The sequence below is a fragment of the Budorcas taxicolor genome, chromosome X (genome assembly GCF_023091745.1).
Source record: "Budorcas taxicolor isolate Tak-1 chromosome X, Takin1.1, whole genome shotgun sequence".
In the NCBI taxonomy this organism is placed as follows: domain Eukaryota; kingdom Metazoa; phylum Chordata; class Mammalia; order Artiodactyla; family Bovidae; genus Budorcas; species Budorcas taxicolor.
This window is the reverse complement of record NC_068935.1, coordinates 91,809,419-91,827,945: the sequence shown is the minus strand read 5'-3', so window position 1 is coordinate 91,827,945 and position 18,527 is coordinate 91,809,419. Positions and strand designations below refer to the sequence as shown.

Below are 18,527 nucleotides of genomic sequence, written 5' to 3'. Positions count from 1 at the left end.
GGATAGTCATTTGCCCCAATACCATTTATTGACTGGTTCATCAATTATCCCCTGATTTGAAGCTCTTCTGTCTTAAACTAAATTTCCTTATATGTGTGGATTTCTTTCTTTCTTTTTTTTTTAGGGGATGGGTTGTTGAGTGGCTTGTGGGATCTTAGTTCCCTGATCAGGGATTGAACCCATACCCTCATCAGTAAAAGCACAGAGTCCTAACCACTGGACTTCAAGGAATTCCCTGAATTTGTTTTTCTGCTCTATTCCCAGTTCTATTCCTAAATAGCTATATTACTTTGGGCAAGCTAAATAACTTCTCTGTGGTAATAGTACTTACCTCTTAGATTGTTGTGAGGAATAAATGAATTATACATAAAGCAATTAGAATATTGCCCAGCACATAATAAGTGCTGTGTGTTAGATGTTATTAATAATACTCTGTTCCATAAAACCAATTTGTCCATTCCTGTGGCACTACCTTATAGGTTAGTTACTACAGGCCTTGTGTCTGGTAAGGCAAATCCCCTCTGCAGAACTTGCTTTGGACCTGAGGAGAACAAGGATGTTCAGCAAGCCCATTATCTCTGGGTTGAACTGTGATTAGTCTTAATTTGTTGCCAAGTTTCCCTGGCTACTCATCCTACCTTTAGCAATCACATTGACCAATAGGATTAGGCTTAGGGGAACTAACCTTAATAAGATTACCTTAAGTAATTCTTGCCCAGTTTGAACCAATTTGCATTTGCACCCAGTATTGTACTGGGTAATCAGTGGATCCTTTGTAGCCTTAAACTCTGCCTGGGCTTCTTTTAGAAGTAGGTTCTTGAGGGTATTTGCTCAAGATAGATAGCAACTTCATTAAATTAAAATCTGATCTAGAGCTTAATCATCAGCAGTCTTTGTTGTTAGTTTTAGACACAGGGAGAAGTGTCTTCACAACTTCTTCATGTGCACTTTCCACCATCTTCCTCGCCCACTGGCACTTAATTTTGTAGAAAACAAAGCCACCATTTGCCCGTCCTGATAGGAGGCACTATTGCAGGATTTTTAGCTTTTATATGTAGATCTTCATATATAGGTTTTCTCTGAAATGTGAGAAAACTTACCACTGATTGGTTAAAAACAACATGCCAGGGAAAATTGCTTTTGAACCAGTGCAACTTGTAGATGACATTGGTGTCATTCTGCCATTTACCTTTGAATAGTCACAAAACAGGCCATCTTGTCCTTTTGTCTTCAGACACGGTCTGTCTCTATTCAGGCTTTCTTGTATATCTCTTCTTCAGTTTTTTACTATGTATTTTATTTTATAGTTTGGTTCCCATTGAAAATGGCACTTTTTAAAAAATTTTATTTTATTATTATTATTTTTTTTTTACTTTACAATATTGTATTGGTTTTGCCATACATCAACATGAATTTGCCACGGGTGTACATGTGTTCCCAATCCTGAACGCCCCCTCCCACCTCCCTCCCCATACCATCCCTCTGGGTCATCCCAGTGCACCAGCCCCAAGCATCCTGTATCCTGCATCGAACCTAGACTGGCGATTCATTTCTTACATGATATTATACATGTTTTAATGCCATTTTCCCAAATCATCCCACCCTTTCCCTCTCCCACAGAGTCCAAAAGCCTGTTCTATACATCTGTGTCTCTTTTGCTGTCTCGCCTACAGGGTTATCGTTACCATCTTTCTAAATTCCATATATATGCGTTAGTATACTGTATTGGTGTTTTTCTTTCTGGCTTACTTCACTCTGTATTCAAATGTATTCTTTTTAATGGCTGAGTAATACTCCATTGTGTATATGTACCACGGCTTATCCATTCATCTTCTGCTGGACATCTAGGTTGCTTCCATGTCCTGGCTATTATAAACAGTGTTGCGATGAACATTGGGGTACACATGTCTCTTTCAATTCTGGTTTCCTTGGTGTGTATGCCCAGCAGTGGGATTGCTGGGTCATAAGGCAGTTCTATTTCCAGTTTTTTAAGGAATCTCCACACTGTTCTCCATAGTGGCTGTACTAGTTTGCATTTCTACCAACAGTGGAAGAGGGTTCCCTTTTCTCCACACCCTCTCCAGCATTTATTGCTTGTAGACTTTTGGATTGCAGCCATTCTGACTGGAGTGAAATGGTACCTCATTGTGGTTTTGATTTGCATTTCTCTGATAATGAGTGATGTTGAGCATCTTTTCATGTGTTTGTTAGCCATCTGTATGTCTTCTTTGAAGAAATGTCTATTTAGTTCTTTGGCCCATTTTTTTATTGGGTCATTTATTTTTCTGGAATTGAGCTGCAGGAGTTGCTTGTATATTTTTGAGATTAGTTGTCAGCTGCTTCATTTGCTGTTATTTTCTCCCATTCTGAAGGCTGTCTTTTCGCCTTGCTTATAGTTTCCTTTGTTGTGCAGAAGCTTTTCATTTTAATTAGGTCCCATTTGTTTATTTTTGCTTTTATTTCCAATATTCTGGGAGGTGGCTCATAGAGGATCCTGCTGTGATTTATGTCGGAGAGTGTTTTGCCTATGTTTTCCTCTAGGAGTTTTATAGTTTCTGGTCTTACGTTTAGATCTTAGTGGCACTTTTTATCTATCATATTTTCCAATTGGCGATTGCTAGTATGCAGGAAAATAGTTGATTTTTCTATATTGTTCCTATGTTACCTTACTATGCTCTTGTTAGTTCTGTTAGTTTTTCAGGTAGTTGTCTTGGGCTCTTGAAGTAGGTGATCTATGTCCCCTATCTTAGTTTGCTAGGGCTGCCATAACAAAATATCACAGACTGGATGGCTGGAAGTGAAGTGAAGTGAAAGTCGCTCAGTCATGTCCAACTCTTTGCAATCCCATGGACTGTAGCCTGCCAGGCTCCTCTCTCCATGGAATTCTCCAGGCAAGAATACTGGACTGGGTAGCTGTCCCCTTCTCCAGGGAATCTTTCCAACCCAGGGATCAACCCCAGGTCTCCCACATTGCAGGTGGATTCTTTACCATCTGAGCCAACAGGGAAGCCCAAGAATACTGGAGTAGGTAACCTATCCCTTCTCCTTGAGATCTTCCCGACCCAAGAATTGAACCAGCGTCTCCTGCATTGCAGGTGTATTCTTTACCAGCTGAGCTACCAGGGAAGCCCACAGAACAATGGAAATTATTCTCTTCACAGTTCTAGAGGCTAGAAGTCCAAAATCAAATTATTAGCAGAGTTGCTTTCTCCTGAGGACTCACCTTGGCTTGCAGATGATCTCCCTCTTGCTACATTTTCACGTGGCCATCCCCTGTGCATACGGGCTCCTGTTGTCCCTCTGTATATCCCAATCTCTTCTTAAAAAGGGAGCAGTATGATTGGGTTAGGGCCGACCCTAGTGGCCTCATTTTAAGCTAATTACCTCTTTCAAAGCCTTATCTCCCAATACAGTCATACTCTGAAGTACTAAGAGTTAGGAATTCAACATATGAATTTTGGAGAGAAGACACAGTTATCCCATAACACCCCCTTTCTTTCTGCTATTCATACCTCTAGATTTTCCTAGTTTTATTACAGGTGGTGAGGGCATCCTTATGTTGTTTCTGACTTTACAGTAATGTTGCCAGTGTTTGTCCAATCAATATATAGGGCTCTATAGGGCTCTGGTAGACTACTCTCATGAAGTTCAGGGGAATCTCTATCTAGTTAGAGAAGTTTTTGTTTGTTTTAAAATCTGGAGTGGAATTAGGTTTTATCAGATTTCGGGGGGACACCTTTTGATATAAACACATAGTTTTTCTCTTAATTTGTTAATGGTGATTTACATTAATAGAATTGCTGATTTAGAATTGATATTTCTGTCTTAAAATTAACTGTATTTGGGGCTTCTCAGGTGGTGCTAGTAGTAAAGAACCCACCTGCCAATGCAAGAGACAAAGAGACTCAGCTTCAGTCCCTGGGTTAGGAAGATTCCCTGGAGGAGGGCACGGCAACCTACTCTAGTATTCTTGCTTGCAGAATCCCGTGGACAGTGGAGCCTGTTGGGCTACAGCCCATAGGATAGCAAAGAGTCAGACATGACTGAAGCAACTTTGCACTCAATTTCTGGTTTTATTTTATTCCTTTTTCTTAATGTACTTTGTACAACATCTTGAGTTGAAAGCTCTGTTCATTTATTTTCAGTCTGTCTGCCCTTTTGATAAAATATTTTTTTAATTTTATTTTTTAAATTAACCTTTAAATAAAATTGGCTTTGTTGATATACACATGCTTAGATTCTTGTAACCACCACAATCACCACTACTACCACAATGAGTAAAACACAACCCCCTTAGTAGTCATGCCCTCCCTCTACCCCTAACTCCTGGCAACCACTGTTCTTCATCACTGTGATTTTGCCTTTGCCAGAATGTCGTATAAAGGAATTACACAGTATGTAATATTTGAGACTGACCTCTTTTACTTAGCCTAATGCCTTTAAGATTTATCCATGTTGTCACATATTGATAGCTTGTTCTTTTTTTTATTGAAGAATTGTATGGATCTACCACAGTTTCATTTTGTTTATTTTGAGTGAGCCATGTGGCATGCAGGATCTTAGTTCCTTGACCAGGAATCAAACCCCTGCCCCCTGCAGTAGAAGCACAGAGTCCTAACCACTGGACTGCCAGGGAAATTCCCTCTACCACAGTTTTTTTTCAATTTACCCATTGAAGGACACTGGATTGTTTACAGCTTTGGGTGATTATGAATTGGGCTGCTGTAAACATTTGTGTGCAGGCTTTTGGGTGAACATGAATTTCCCTAGGGTAAAGACCTAGTAATGGGATTCCTGAACAATGTGGGCAGTAGATGCTTTAACTTTATTGGAAACTGCCAAACTGTTTTCCAGTGATTGTGCCATTTTACATTCCCACCAGCAATATGTGAGAGTTCCAATTGTTCTGCATACTCATCAGCACTTGGTATTGTTAGTACACTTATTTCAGTCATCCTAATAAGTGTGTGGCGATATCTCATTTTGTGGCTCATCTAATGGCTAATTATGTTGAACATCTTTTCATGCATTTATTTGCTACTCATACACTCTTTTTTGAAATGTCTTTAAACAGACACTTGGAACAACTACTGCCTTTTAAAAAATTAGGTTCTTTAACTGTTGAGCTTTGAAAGTTCTTTGTATAGTCTGGATTCAAGTCTCTTGTCGGGTATGTGATTTGCAAATATTTTCTCCCACTCTGTGGCTTATATTTCATTCTCTTATGACTTTTTTAAACACGTTCACATTCTAGAAAGTCTAATTTATCAGTTTTATCTTTCATGGCTTATGCTTTTATTTAACAACTCTTTCTGTAAACTCAGGGTGCAGTTTTCTCCTTTTTTAACCTAACAACTGTATGGTTTTAGGTTTTGCATTTCTATCTGTGTTCCATTTTGACTAAATTTTCACATAACGTATGATGTTTAGGTTGGGTGAACCTTTTTTTGGCATATGGATGTCCACTTGTTCCAACACCATTTCTTGAAAAGACGATTTTTAATTTTTATTTTTCTGTTGACTTGGATTTGTACCTTTGTCAAAAGTGGAATGACCATATTTGTGTGGTTCTGTCTCTGATTTGTTCTTTTCCATTGATCTACATTATCAATCCCTTTGTCAAAACCTCACTGTCTTGATTGCTGAAGCTTTATAGTAATTCTTTTTTTTTAAAGATTTATTTATTTTTGGCTGCACTAGGTCTTTGTTGCTGTATACAGGCTTTTTCTAGTTGTGGAGATTTGGGTCTACTCTTTGTTGTGGTGTGCTGGCTTCTCATTGAGGTGGCTTCTCTTGTTGCAGAGCACTGGCTCTAGGTGTGCAGACTTCAATAGGTGGCACCTGGGCTTAGTTGCTCCGCAGCCTGTGGGATCGTCCCTAACCAGGGGTCAAACCTGTGTCCCCTGCGTTGGTGGGCAGATTCTTAACCACTAGACCACCAGGGAAGCCCTATAGTAATTCTTAAAATCAAGTAATATGACGTCTTCAATTTTGTCTTTCCATAAAATTTAAGAGTCAGTTTGTCTGAGTCTACAACAATTTCTGCTAGGATTTTGGTTGGAATTATGTTAACTATATAGATCAATTCAGAGAGAATTGTGATCTTTATTCTTTATCAAGGTGAAATATATAGCTAAACATATATATATAATTAAACATGAAATATATAATTATAAACATTTTAAAGTTTACAATTCAGTGATATTTAGTGCATTCACAATGTGGTGCAACCACAGCCTCTCTCTGTTTCCAATATATTTTCGTGGCCCCAGAAAAATATACTGGATCCATTAAATAATTGTGTCTCATGTCCCCACTCATCTCATCCCCTGGTAACCAATAATCTGCTTTCTGTCCATATGGATTTGCCTGTTATGGATATATGATATAGTAGTAATCATACAGTATGTGATCTTTTGTGTCTGGCTTCTTTCACTTACCATAATGTTTTTAAGGTTTATCCAAGTTATAGGATGTATCAGTGTTTTGTTCCTTTTTATGGTTGAGTAGTATTTCATTGTATGGATATACTACATTTGTTTATCCATTCATCTGCAGATAGGCATTTGAGTTATTTCCACCTTTTGGCTGTTATGAATAACGCTGCTATAGATGTTTATGTGCATGTTTCTATGTGGACACATGTTTTCATTTCTCTTGGACATATACCCAGGAGTAGAATTACTCAGTCCTATGGTAATTCTGTGTTTAACTCTTTGGGGGACCACCGAAACATTTTACACAAGGACTGCAAGAGAATTGTCACCTTAGATATATTGAATTTTCTAATTTGTGTGCATGATATGTTCCTCCATATTTACTCTTTGAAAAATTTCATCAGTGTTTCATAGTTTTCAGCATACAGATCCTGTGTATGCTTTTTTATTATTAGATTTCTCCCTGAGTTCTGTATTTTTTTGCAAATACTGTATATGGTACCTTTTTAAACCCTTGGTTTCTAATTGTTTATTGCTAGTGTAATATATGTGTGTGTGTGTGTATGTATATAAAACACAATGTCAGACACGACTTAGCAACTGAACAACAACAAGGGTATATAAATATGATTGATTTATATTGACTTTATATCCTGCAACCTTGGTAAACTCACTTATTAATTCTAAGAATTTTTTTTTTGAATTGTTGTTCAGTCACTAAGTCATAACTGACTCTTTGTGACCTCATGGACTACTGCGTGCCAGGCTTCCTCATCCTTCACTGTCTCCCAGAGTTTGCTCAGACTCATATCCATTGAATCAGTGATGCCATCCAACCATCTCATTCTTTGTCGCCCTCTTCTTCTCCTGCCCTCAGTCTTTCCCAGCATGAGGGTGTTTTCCAATGAGTTGGTTCTTCACATCAGGTGTCTAAAGTATTGGAGCTTCAGCTTCAGCATCAGCCCTTTCAATGAATATTCAGGGTTGATTTCCTTTAGGATTGACTGGTTTGATCTCCTTGCAGTCCAAGGGACTCTCAAGAGTCTTCTCCAGCACAATTTGAAAGCATCAGTTCTTTGGTGCTCAGCCTTCTTTATGGTCCAACTCTCACATCCATAAATGACTACTGGAAAAATCATAGCTTTGATTATGCAAACCTTGGTTGGCAAAGTGATGTCTGTCCTTTTTAATATGCTGTCTAGATTTGTCATAGCTTCTTTTTTGGTATATTCTTTGTATTTTTTATCTAGATGATTGTGATCATGTCATGTGCAAGTAGGGACAGTTTTATTCCTTTCTTTCCAATCTTTGTTTTCCTTCTTGCCTTTTTGTTCTGGCTACGATTTTCAAGCACAATGTCGTGAGTGAACTAACACCCTTGCCTTGTTTCCAATCTAAGGGAGAAATCATCTTTTCACTAATATAATGTTATCTGTATAGATTATCAAGGTAAGGAAGTTCACTTCCATTCCTTTTTTGCTGAGTTTTTCTTTTTTTTAATGAATGAGTGTTGAATTTTCCCAATGTTTTTATTCCACCAATGGATATAATCATGTTGTTTTATTCCTTTAATCTGTTAATATCATAGGTTACATTGATTTTCAAATATCACAGAATTGAAATCACAGGATAAACCTTAATTGCTAATGATGTATTATTCTTTTTATATATTATTAGATTTGATTTACTAGTATTTCACTGAGGATTTTTGTGTCTTTGTTCATGAGGGATATTGGTCTATAATTTTTTTTTCTTATATTTTAGTTTTGGTATCAGGGCAAGCAGTGCTGGCCTCAAAGAATGAGTTCCTCCTCTATTTTCTAGAAGAGATAATGTAGAATTAGTGGGTTTTTAAAAATATTTAGTAGAATTTTTGAGTGAAACCACCCAGGCCTAGGGATTTCTTTTTAGGTTTTAACTATGGATTTATTTTCTTTGGTAGATATAGAATTATTCAGATTTTCTATTTTGTCTTGGGTAAGTTTTGATAGTTTGTGGTATTCAAGGAATTGGTCCACTTTAGCTAAGTTGTAGAATTTATGAGCATAGATTTATTCATAGTTTTCCTCTATTATCCTTTTAGTGTCTGTGAAGTCTTCAGTGATATTTTTAATTTGATGTTATTTTTTTCATTTTTATACTTAATGTTAGTAATTTGTATCTTTTATTGTCATGCTTGTTGGCATCTTATCAATTTGATCTTTTCAAAGAACAGTTTTGGTTTCACTTAAAATTTATTAAGATTTGTTTTTTTCACATAGGATTTAGTCTATCTTGATAATTTTGTGTTGTGAACTTGAGAAGAATGTGTATTCTGCTACTGTTGGGTTGAATATTCTATCAGTTTCAATTTAATCATGTTGATTAGTGATAATCTATATCTTTGCTAATTTTTCATCTACTTATTTTCTTGATTACTGAGAGAGATGTGTTGAAGTCTCCAAGCATAATTGAGAATTTATCTGTTTCCCTTTTTAGTTCCATCAGTTTTTGCTTTGTACAGTTGGAAGCTCTGATGTTAGGTGCATCCACATTTAAAGATTGCTATGTTTTCTTGTCATTATGTTTACCATCTTATCATTGTTTTCTATCCCTTTTCATCCCTGCTAATTTTCCTTGGTCTGATGTTACTTTATTCATTATTTATTTATAACTGGATATTTGTGCCTTTGACCACCTTCATCCAATTCCCTTGCTCCTCACCTGCTGCCTCTGGTAACCACAAATCTGATCTCTTTCTATGAGTTTGGGCTTTCTTTTTCAGGTTCCACATATAAGTGAGATCATATATTATTTGCCTTTCTCTATCTGACTTATTTCACTTAGCATAATGCCCTTCAGTTCACATGTGGTAGGATTTCCTTCTTTTTTTGGCTGAGTAGTATTCATTCATTTGTATGTGTATGTGTGTGTATCACATTTTCTTTATCCATTTGTCTATTAATGGACATTTAGGTTGTTTGATTTTCTTATGTCGAACCACTCTTGCATTCCTGGGATAAATCCCCCTTGGTCATAGCATATAATCATTTTAATAGGCTGCTGAATTTGGTTTGCTAGTATTTTATTGAGGGTTTTTACATCAGTATTCATAAAGCATATTAATGTGTAGTTTCCCTTTCCTGTAGTATCTTTTTCTGGCTTTGGTATCAGGATCTCATAGAATGAGTCAACATGTGTTCTCTCCTCTTCTGTTTTTTGAAAGAGTTTGACAAGGATTGATGTTAATTCTTCATTAAATGTCATGTCCATGAGAGATGGACTATAAAGAAAGCTGAGCACTGAAGAATTCATGCTTTTGAACTGTGGTGTTAGAGAAGACTCTTGAGAGTCCCTTGGACTGTAAGGAGATCCAACCTGTCAATTCTAAAGGAAATCAGTCCTGAATATTCATTGGAAGGACTGATGCTGAAGCTGACACTCCGATACTCTGGCCACCCGATGCCAAGAACCGACTCATTGGAAAAGACCCTGATGCTGGGAAAGATTGAAGGCGGCAGGAGAAGGGAACGACAGAGGATGAGATGGTTGGATGGCATCACTGACGCAATGGACATGAGTTTGAATAGGCTCTGGGAGTTGATGATGGATAGGGAAGCCTGGAGTGCTGTAGTCCATAGGATTGCAAAGAGTCAGACAGGACTGAGTGACTGAACTGAACTGAACTGAACTGAGAAACCACCAGTGAAACCATCAAATAACCTTAACTTTTCTTTGTTGGAAGCTTTTTGATTTTTTATTCAATCTCTGTACTTAATATACATGAGTTCAGATTTTCCACTTCTTCAGTCAGTTTAGGTGATTTGTGTGCTTCTAGGAATTTGTCATTTTGTATAGTTTATCTAATTTGTTAGCATACAGTTGTTCATAGTATTCTCTTATAATCCTTTTTATTTCTGTAAAGTTTGCAGTAATGTCCCCACTTTCATTTCTCATTTCAAGTATCTTTGTCTTCTCTTTCTTCTTCTTTGTTAGTCTAGCTAAATATTTGCATATTTTGTTGATTATCTTCCAAGCAACCAAATTTTGATTTTGTTGATTCTGTTTTTTTATTTCACTCATCCCCGCTCAGATCTTTATTACTTCCTTCCTTCTATTAGCTTCAGATTTAGTTTGTTCTTCTTCTAGTTACTTAAGGTATAAAATTAGGTTACTGATTTGATATCTTTCTTCCTTTTTAATATTGTAAGCATTTACACACATAAATGTCTCTCTGAGCATTGCTTTTGCTGTATCCCGTAAGTTTTGGTATGTTGTGTTTTGGTTTTCCTTCCTCTCAGTGTTTAAAAATCAACTTTTGATTTTTTTCCTCTGATCTATTGATTTTTTTCAGAGTATATTATTTAATTTTCACCAGTTTATAAATTTTCCAGTTCTGTTACTGATTCCTAGTTTTATTCCATTGTTTTTGGAGAACATACTTTATATGATTTTATTCTTTTAAATTATTGAGACTTGTAGGCTAAATTATGGTCTATCCTGGAAAATATTCCATGTATACTTGAGTAAACTGTATATTTTGCTGTTTTGGGGTAAAGTTTTCTGTATTTGTTGGTTAGGTCTAGTTGACTTATAGTGTTGTTCAAGTATTCCATTTCTTTATTGATCTTCTATCTGGATGTCTTATTCACTATTGAAAGTAAGATATTGAAGTTCTAACTATTATTATAGAACTGTTTCTCCCTTCAAGTATGTCAATATTTGCTTTATATATTCTCCTGTAACAATTTTGTACTTAAATTCTATTTTGCCAGATATTAGTATAGCTACCCTAGCTCTCTCTTTGGTTACTGTTTGCATGGGATACCTTTTTCCATTCTTTTCACTTTCAACCTAGTTGTTTCTTTGGACCAATGTGAATCTCTCATAGGTAGTATACAGTTGAATCCTGTTTTTGATCCATTCTATCTTTCTTTGCCTTTTGGAGGGTGAATTTTCAAATAATTTTATTTATTTATTGGCTGCAATGTGTCTTTGTTGCTTTGTGCAGGCTTTTTCCAGTTGTGGTGAGTGGGGGGCTACTCTTCATTGTGGTGTGTGGGCTTCTCATTGTGGTGGCTTATTTTGTTGCAGATCATGGGTTCTAGTCATGCAGGCTTCAGTAGTTGCAGCATGCGGGCTCAATAGCTGTGACTTGCAGGCTCAGTAGTTGCAGTGCACAGTCTGTGGTGCATGGTCTTAGCCTCTCTGCAGCATGTGGAATCTTTCCAGACCAGGGAGCAAACCTGTGTCCCCTGCATTGGCAGGCAGATTCCTACCCAGTATGCCACTAGAGAAGTCCTGAGGAGTGAGTTTAAACCATTTATAATTAAAGTGATTTCTGGTATGGAAGGACTTACCTATGCAATTTTGTTATTTGTTTCAATATGTCTTTATTTTTTTTTGGTTGTTCCTCATTTCCTAAGTTACTGCTTTCTTTTATATTTAATTGATATTTGGGGGGTAGTATACCAAGAAGGCAATGGCAACCCACTCCAGTACTCTTGCCTGGCAAATCCCATGGACGTAGGAGCCTGGTGGGCTGTAGTCCATGGAGTCGCTAGGAGTCGGACACAACTGAGCAACTTCACTTTCACTTTTCACTTTCATGCATTGGAGAAGGAAATGGCAACCCACTCGTGTTCTTGCCTGGAGAATCCCAGGGATGGGGGAGCCTGGTGGGCTGCCGTCTCTGGGGTTGCACAGAGTCGGACATGACTGAAGCGACTTAGCAGCAGCAGCAGTTTGAATTAATACACTCCAGCTTCTATAACATACAAAGACTCTGCTTCTATATAGCTCTCCCACCCATGTATGTTATTTTTGTCACAAATCACATCTTTAAACATTGTGATCCTTTTGACATAGATTTATGGTACTGTTTTATACACTGGAATTTCAAATAATGTATTAAAAAAGAGTTGGAAATCACAAATACAACAATACTGACTTTTATATTTACCTCTGTAGTTGCTTTTATTGATGTTTTTCTATACTCTCAAAGGTCCTTTTATTTCACTCTGAAGGACTTTGTTTAGCATTTCTTAAATGGCAGATTTATTAATGGACTACCCCAGCCTTTGTTTACTTGAGATGTCTTAATTTGCCTTCATTTTGGAAGAATTGTTTTTCCAGATATACTTTTGGTTGACAGTTTTTTTCTTTCAGCACTTAAAATATATCATCTCACTGTCTTCTGGCCTTCATTGTTTCTGATGAGAAATTGGTTGTTTTATTGTGCTGTCTTGCTGCTTTCAAGGTCCTCTCCTTTGTCTTTCTTTTGACAAAGTAGTTCTATATTTTCTTCTTCCTTGTCTTTGTCTATTGACAGTTTAAATATAATGCATCTCCGTGTGAATATCTGAGATTATCCTACTTGGAATTTGTTGAGCTTCTTAGATGTATATTTTCATGTGTTTCATAAAACTTAGAAAGGTTTTGGTCATTGTATCTTCATATAGTTGTTTTGCCTTTTTCATGCTTTCCTCTCCTTCTGACACTCCCATATGAATATGTTGGTTAAGCTTGATAGTGTCCCAACAGTCCCTTTACCTCTGTTCATTTTTCTTTTTTCTTTCTTTCTGCTCATCAGATTAAATAATTTTTTCTTCATGTTTGCGGAGTCTTTGCCTACTCAAAATCTGCTTTTGAATCCCTCTAGTGAATTGTTTATTCAAGCCATTGTACTTTTCAACTCCAAAACTTCTGTTTGGTTTCTTTTTATATTTTCTATTTCCTGATTGATAGTCTCTTTTTAAATTGAGACATGATTATTTTTTATCATATTTAAGACAATTGATTTAGTCTTTGTATAGTAAGTTTAATGTCCAGGCTTCCTCATGGATAAGTTTTATCAATTTTTTTTTCTATAAATGGGATATACTTTTCTGTTTCTCTGCATGACTTATAAATTTTTTTGTTGAAACCTGGACGTTTTGAATAATATAATGTGATAACTGGAAATCATACTTTCCTTTCTCCCTAGAGATTAACTGTTGTTGCTTATTATGAGCTACAATTATCTATTTACTTAATGACTTTACAAATGATTTTTTGCAAATACTGTGTTCTTGTTGTGTGTGGTCACTGAAGTATCCATTTCATTGCCTCAGCAGTCAGCTGAGGTTTCCTGAAAGAGTTTTTATAAGTGCCTTAATTTAGCAGGTTTTTTCTTTGTTAAGCACTCTTTTTGTTGTTGTAAGTTTTTGATTGGATTACAGAATCCCCCAAAAGTTTATTATATAAGTTTTTGACACCCTAATGGTTGCTTCAATGGAGGAACAACAGATCCTTGGCGCTCCCAATTCTGTCATTTTTGGAGGGGGCATCACTCCTCCCACTCTCATATTTTTAATATGCATATTTTAACTTGTATTTTTAAAATGTATGAAATTAATTATTATCTACATCTTATTTCATCTTGAATAAGACATGAATCTTAGAGTAGATTTCCTTTTGTATATTACTTTATACCTATTATCTCTCAGTCCTCAGAATTTTGCAAGGCAGGTAGCATCTATTATTTCAATTTTATGGTTGAAGGTAGTGAGACTTACAGAAGTTTTCCTTGGCTACAGAGCTAGTGTGTCAGTCCAAATTTCAAAGTAATTGTCTAATCCTGAAACTTGAGGTCTTTCTACCATAGGTGGAAAAAACCTTTCAAACTCAATGAAATGAATCGACAAACCCAATATTGACAGCCATTAGGCTAGTAGGGATGGAACCTTTGTCACACAGCTCTATTACCAGTAGTCTTTTCTTTCTAGGGACAATTAATAAAATTTTTTAAAAATTTAATGAGTCAGGAGGCAGAGGTTTTACTTCTTTGCTCAAGGAAGAAGGCCTGAAAAACAGACTCATTTTCCTACAGAGAGGCCCATCTGGAAAGAACTGTGAGAGTGGATTCTTCTCTCTGATGAAGTAGAATTCTAGAGAAGTTTGAAGCTTATCCTTAGTAGGAATGGGAAAATTAGGAGGAAATTTTCACTAAGAAGAAATTTTCACTCTCATTTTGCTTTTCTTTTAAGTTTAGTAGCAGTAGAGTAACCTCATCAGTAGGACCTTTCTAGACTTTCTTTCTATTAAATCATATAGATGTTGTATCTATATGATAAAACTGGGTGTTCGTATGTATTTGTACAGGATAAAATATATGTGTGTGTTTTGTCATTCACATCATTCAATTCCAGTAATCTTGTTCCCAGTTCAGCCTAAGTGGTCTTTTTGTTCCCTTTGCATGAATGTGTGAACCACTTCTTTTTCCATTAATTTAACAAACACTTACTGAGCAGCTACTCTGCATTGTGTTTGGCTCCCTTAGTTTAAAATCAGATAACACATATCCTTGCCCTCACAGTAAATTGGAGGTGGCAGATTTACTAATTATCTCTTACATACTATGTAACAACTCCAATAGAGGTATACACAGGATACTATGGAGAGTTGAGGCATCTGAAAGAGATTAAGAGAAGAGGGAAAGCTTATTTAGGAAGTGAATCTAAAGCTGAATTTTATAGGGTCATTAACTCATGAAGTTGGAGAAGGCAATGGCACCCCACTCCAGTACTCTTGCCTGGAAAATCCCATGGATGGAGGATCCTGGTAGGCTGCAGTCCATGGGGTCGCTGAGAGTCAGACACAGCTGAGTGACTTCACTTTCACTTTCATGCATTGGAGAAGGAAATGGCAACCCACTCCAGTATTCTTGCCTGGAGAATCCCAGGGATGGGGGAGCCTGGTGAGCTGCCGTTTCTGGGGTTGCAGAGAGTCAGACACGAGTGAAGCGACTTAGTAGCAGCAGCAGCAACTCATGAAGTCACTCATTAAATGGTTGTTGGGCGAGTGAAATTAGAGTTAGGTGATGCTGGGAGAAGAACATTTGCAGTAAGGGTGCACAAAGTAGAAAGATACGAAAAGTATGTGACATATTCAGGAATTCCTACAGTTGAGTATGGATTAAGTAAAGGGTCCACTTGTAGGGGAGTGGGAGGAACCCAGGTAGGTATCATTCTGTTGTCACTATTCTGGATGAGATCTCAGTTTACCCTGCTTTTCCCTCTCACGCAGTTTACCCTTCCCTGGAGTCTGATGATGATGACCCTGCTTTGAAATCTCGACACAAGAAAAAGAAGAATTCAGATGATGCTCCGTGGAGTCCTAAAGGTGATCCAGTATTCTGTCCTTAAACTCTGTGGGGGCGGTTGGGAGGGAGATAGACTGGCTAGGTGGGACATTAATATAGGAAGACACTCATTTGATGAGTATCTGCTATATGCCAGGTACGGTGTTAGGTACTGGAACAAAAATGATCAATAAGACACAGAGTTCATGCACTCACATCAGCAAAGCCAGAGGTAATGGAGCATGTTGCTTTTGATATATGGCTTGAGATGAAAGGAGGAAGATCTTGAACAGACTTCAGCAAGCAGTCAAAGGCTCCTGAGAACATTCAGCTACCATCATCCAAGCCCTTTCATAATAATATTGTTGTCAAAGGAGGGAAATTCTGCTGACTGTTGAGTTCTGCAAGGCCCAAGACTCCTAGATTGTCACCTGTACTGGCTGAGTCCACCTCAGAGGAAGGAAGGAAAAATGATTGTTGAGTTGAATATGGAATTTAGAGGGTAATAAAACAATTGTATTAATGTCACTGGTTGGGTGGTTTTTACAGTGGATGGTATGTCAGTTAGCCAAACCACTCAAAACTTAGTGTCTTAGAACAATAGTTGATTGTTTCTCATGATTCTGTACATTGGTTGAACTATTATTCTAGTTCTGGACCAGATTGCCTGGAGCTGGATGGTCTAATAAGATCTCCCTCAGGTGTCTGGGACCTAATTTGGGGGTGGCTGGGGCCTTTCTCCAGAGGGTCTTTCATCCACCAGAAGGAGGTCAGCCTAAGCTTTTTCACATGGTAGGAGAAGGGTATCCAGGAACAAGAGAGGATAAGCCCAATGTGCAAGCACTTTGCAAGCCTCTGCTGTGTTGTTTTCTATTGTCCTATTAGTCAAAGCAAGTTACCTGGCCAAGCTTTGATTCCAAAAGTAGAGAGGTAGATTCTGTTTCTTGGGAGTGGGAGCTGCAGTGTCTTCCTTTGCATACAAGGACATGTGAACAAATTGAGAGCCATTATTCCAACAGTCTGCCAAAGAGGGTACTAGCATTGCAGTATCCCTGTGGTTTTCTAGAAAATAAAGGGTCTTCTGTCTCCACCCAGCCTTATTTGACCTTTCTGGTAGTTGCTTAGGATTGGGGGAGTGGGCAGGCAGGACAGTCCTGGGAAGTGTTCTCTTAGTGAGTCAGTCAGCAAATGTTTCTTTTTTTCTTCCTTCAGGCCTCTTTTATGATTTTATTTTCTCCTATACTTTCTGACTTTAGCATAATAGAACATTTGGAAAATACAGTAAATCGAGGAAAGGGTAAAGAAGAAATCACCCATGATTCTGCTACCCAGAAGCAGCTATATTTCCTTCCAGTCTTTTTTTATGCATTTTTCTTTTTATGGTTGAAAGCACAATCATATATCCTATTTAAAAAATTTTTTACCTTTTAATGAAAATAATGTCTATATCTGGTAGCAAATAGTACAGAGGAGTTTAGGATGAAATGCAGTGGTCTGCCTCTACTTTCCCTACTTTCAATCCCATGCCTGAGAGGCAACATTGTCATTTTCATTTTTCTGGTAGTTGAGTCCAAAACCCAAGATAATAGGGTTTATACTACCATTTCTTGATTTATTATCTTAACCTCTGTTTCTCCTTCCATTGGCTTTTGTCAGTCTCTCTTGATTACCTACTGTCTAAGAGGTGTACATTAATGCTGCTACTCTTTTTTCTTCCTCCACCCTTCTATAAGCTGTACATTTTTGTTTATATTGTCACGGTTGTTAACACTGTCTTGTAATTAATACTCCATATTGACTAGAAGTTGACTGTAAAAGTTGAAAACCAGTAAATATATCTGATATATCTGGCCTTTTAAATATTATATCATAAACATATCCCTATGCCATTATTTATAAATAGTATTTTAATGGCTACAAAATATTCTATTCCATGAATATACCTAATTTACCTAACCTCTCTAATATGGGACATTTAGCCAATTGCCAAATTTTTACAATTAGTGATAACATTTGGAGTGAACGTTTTTCTGTGTAAGTGTGTCTCTATTTATATGCTTTAGGATAGATTCCCATGAAACTCTTGAAGGGCCAAGTCAAAAGTCTCCCTCCCACCCCTGTTCCACAGCCTTCCAATTCCCCACCTGGAGTCAGCCACTGTTAATCAGTTTCACGTGTATCCTTTTAGACATAGTTTATGCATATACAAGTAAATGTGTGTATATATTTTCTTTCACCCCTTAACTCAGTTGGAAGCATACTTTATATACTGTTATGTGCCTTTACTTTTCTCATTTAACAATTACATGTTGAAGATTGTTTACACTCCCACAAGCAATACATGAGTGTGCCTGTTTCCCTACACTCTTGGCAATATAATTTGTTAATATGAATGTTTTAAAAGGTCTTGATATGTATTACCAAATTGTTTTCCAGAAAGGTTTTACTGGTTTACACTCCCACCAGCCATGTGTGAGAGTATTTGTTTATGAATCCTCATAGGCATTGAGCATAATAGGAACCTCTCAGGCATCCTTAGTGAGTACTTATCCCCTCCAGTGGAAGGGTCTGAGTTGCAGTTAGGAAGAAGAGGAAGAGCAAAAGGAGAAACGAATAGGCCTGGTGGGCATTCCTCCCCAAGGAGTTTTAAGTTCTACTTAAAAAAAAAAATCTTGGCTGAAATTGTGTCATGGCCAATGTTATCTGCTAAAAAGGCCAGGAAGTGTAGTTTTGTAGATACCAATTAGCTAAGTTGTTCCACAAAGTTATATTTTTTATTAGTAAGCAAGAAAGGGAGAATGATACTGGGTTGGAAACAAGCAGTCTCTATTATGGTATTTTTTTGACCTTTGGTGATTCACAGGCAAACAATAGCATTTCACTGATTTAATTTGAATTTTTTGATTAGACATTTCCTATATGTTTATATTAGCATTAGAATTTCATCTTTTGTAAATTTTATGTCTGACTTTTTCTCTTTTATTCATATA

The 18,527-nt window shown here is 37.1% G+C and overlaps 1 protein-coding gene across 3 annotated transcripts in view; it reads left to right on the top strand.

Annotated features, from left to right (window-relative positions):
- PHF8 (PHD finger protein 8) overlaps positions 1 to 18,527 on the top strand; it is a 106,384-nt gene that overhangs the window by 71,987 nt on the left and 15,870 nt on the right. For all 3 annotated transcript variants that reach the window (XM_052663042.1, XM_052663039.1, XM_052663041.1), the window contains one exon: positions 15,483 to 15,578. In XM_052663042.1, coding sequence (XP_052519002.1) covers positions 15,483 to 15,578 — 96 coding nt within the window. The remainder of the gene's footprint in view (positions 1 to 15,482; positions 15,579 to 18,527) is intronic.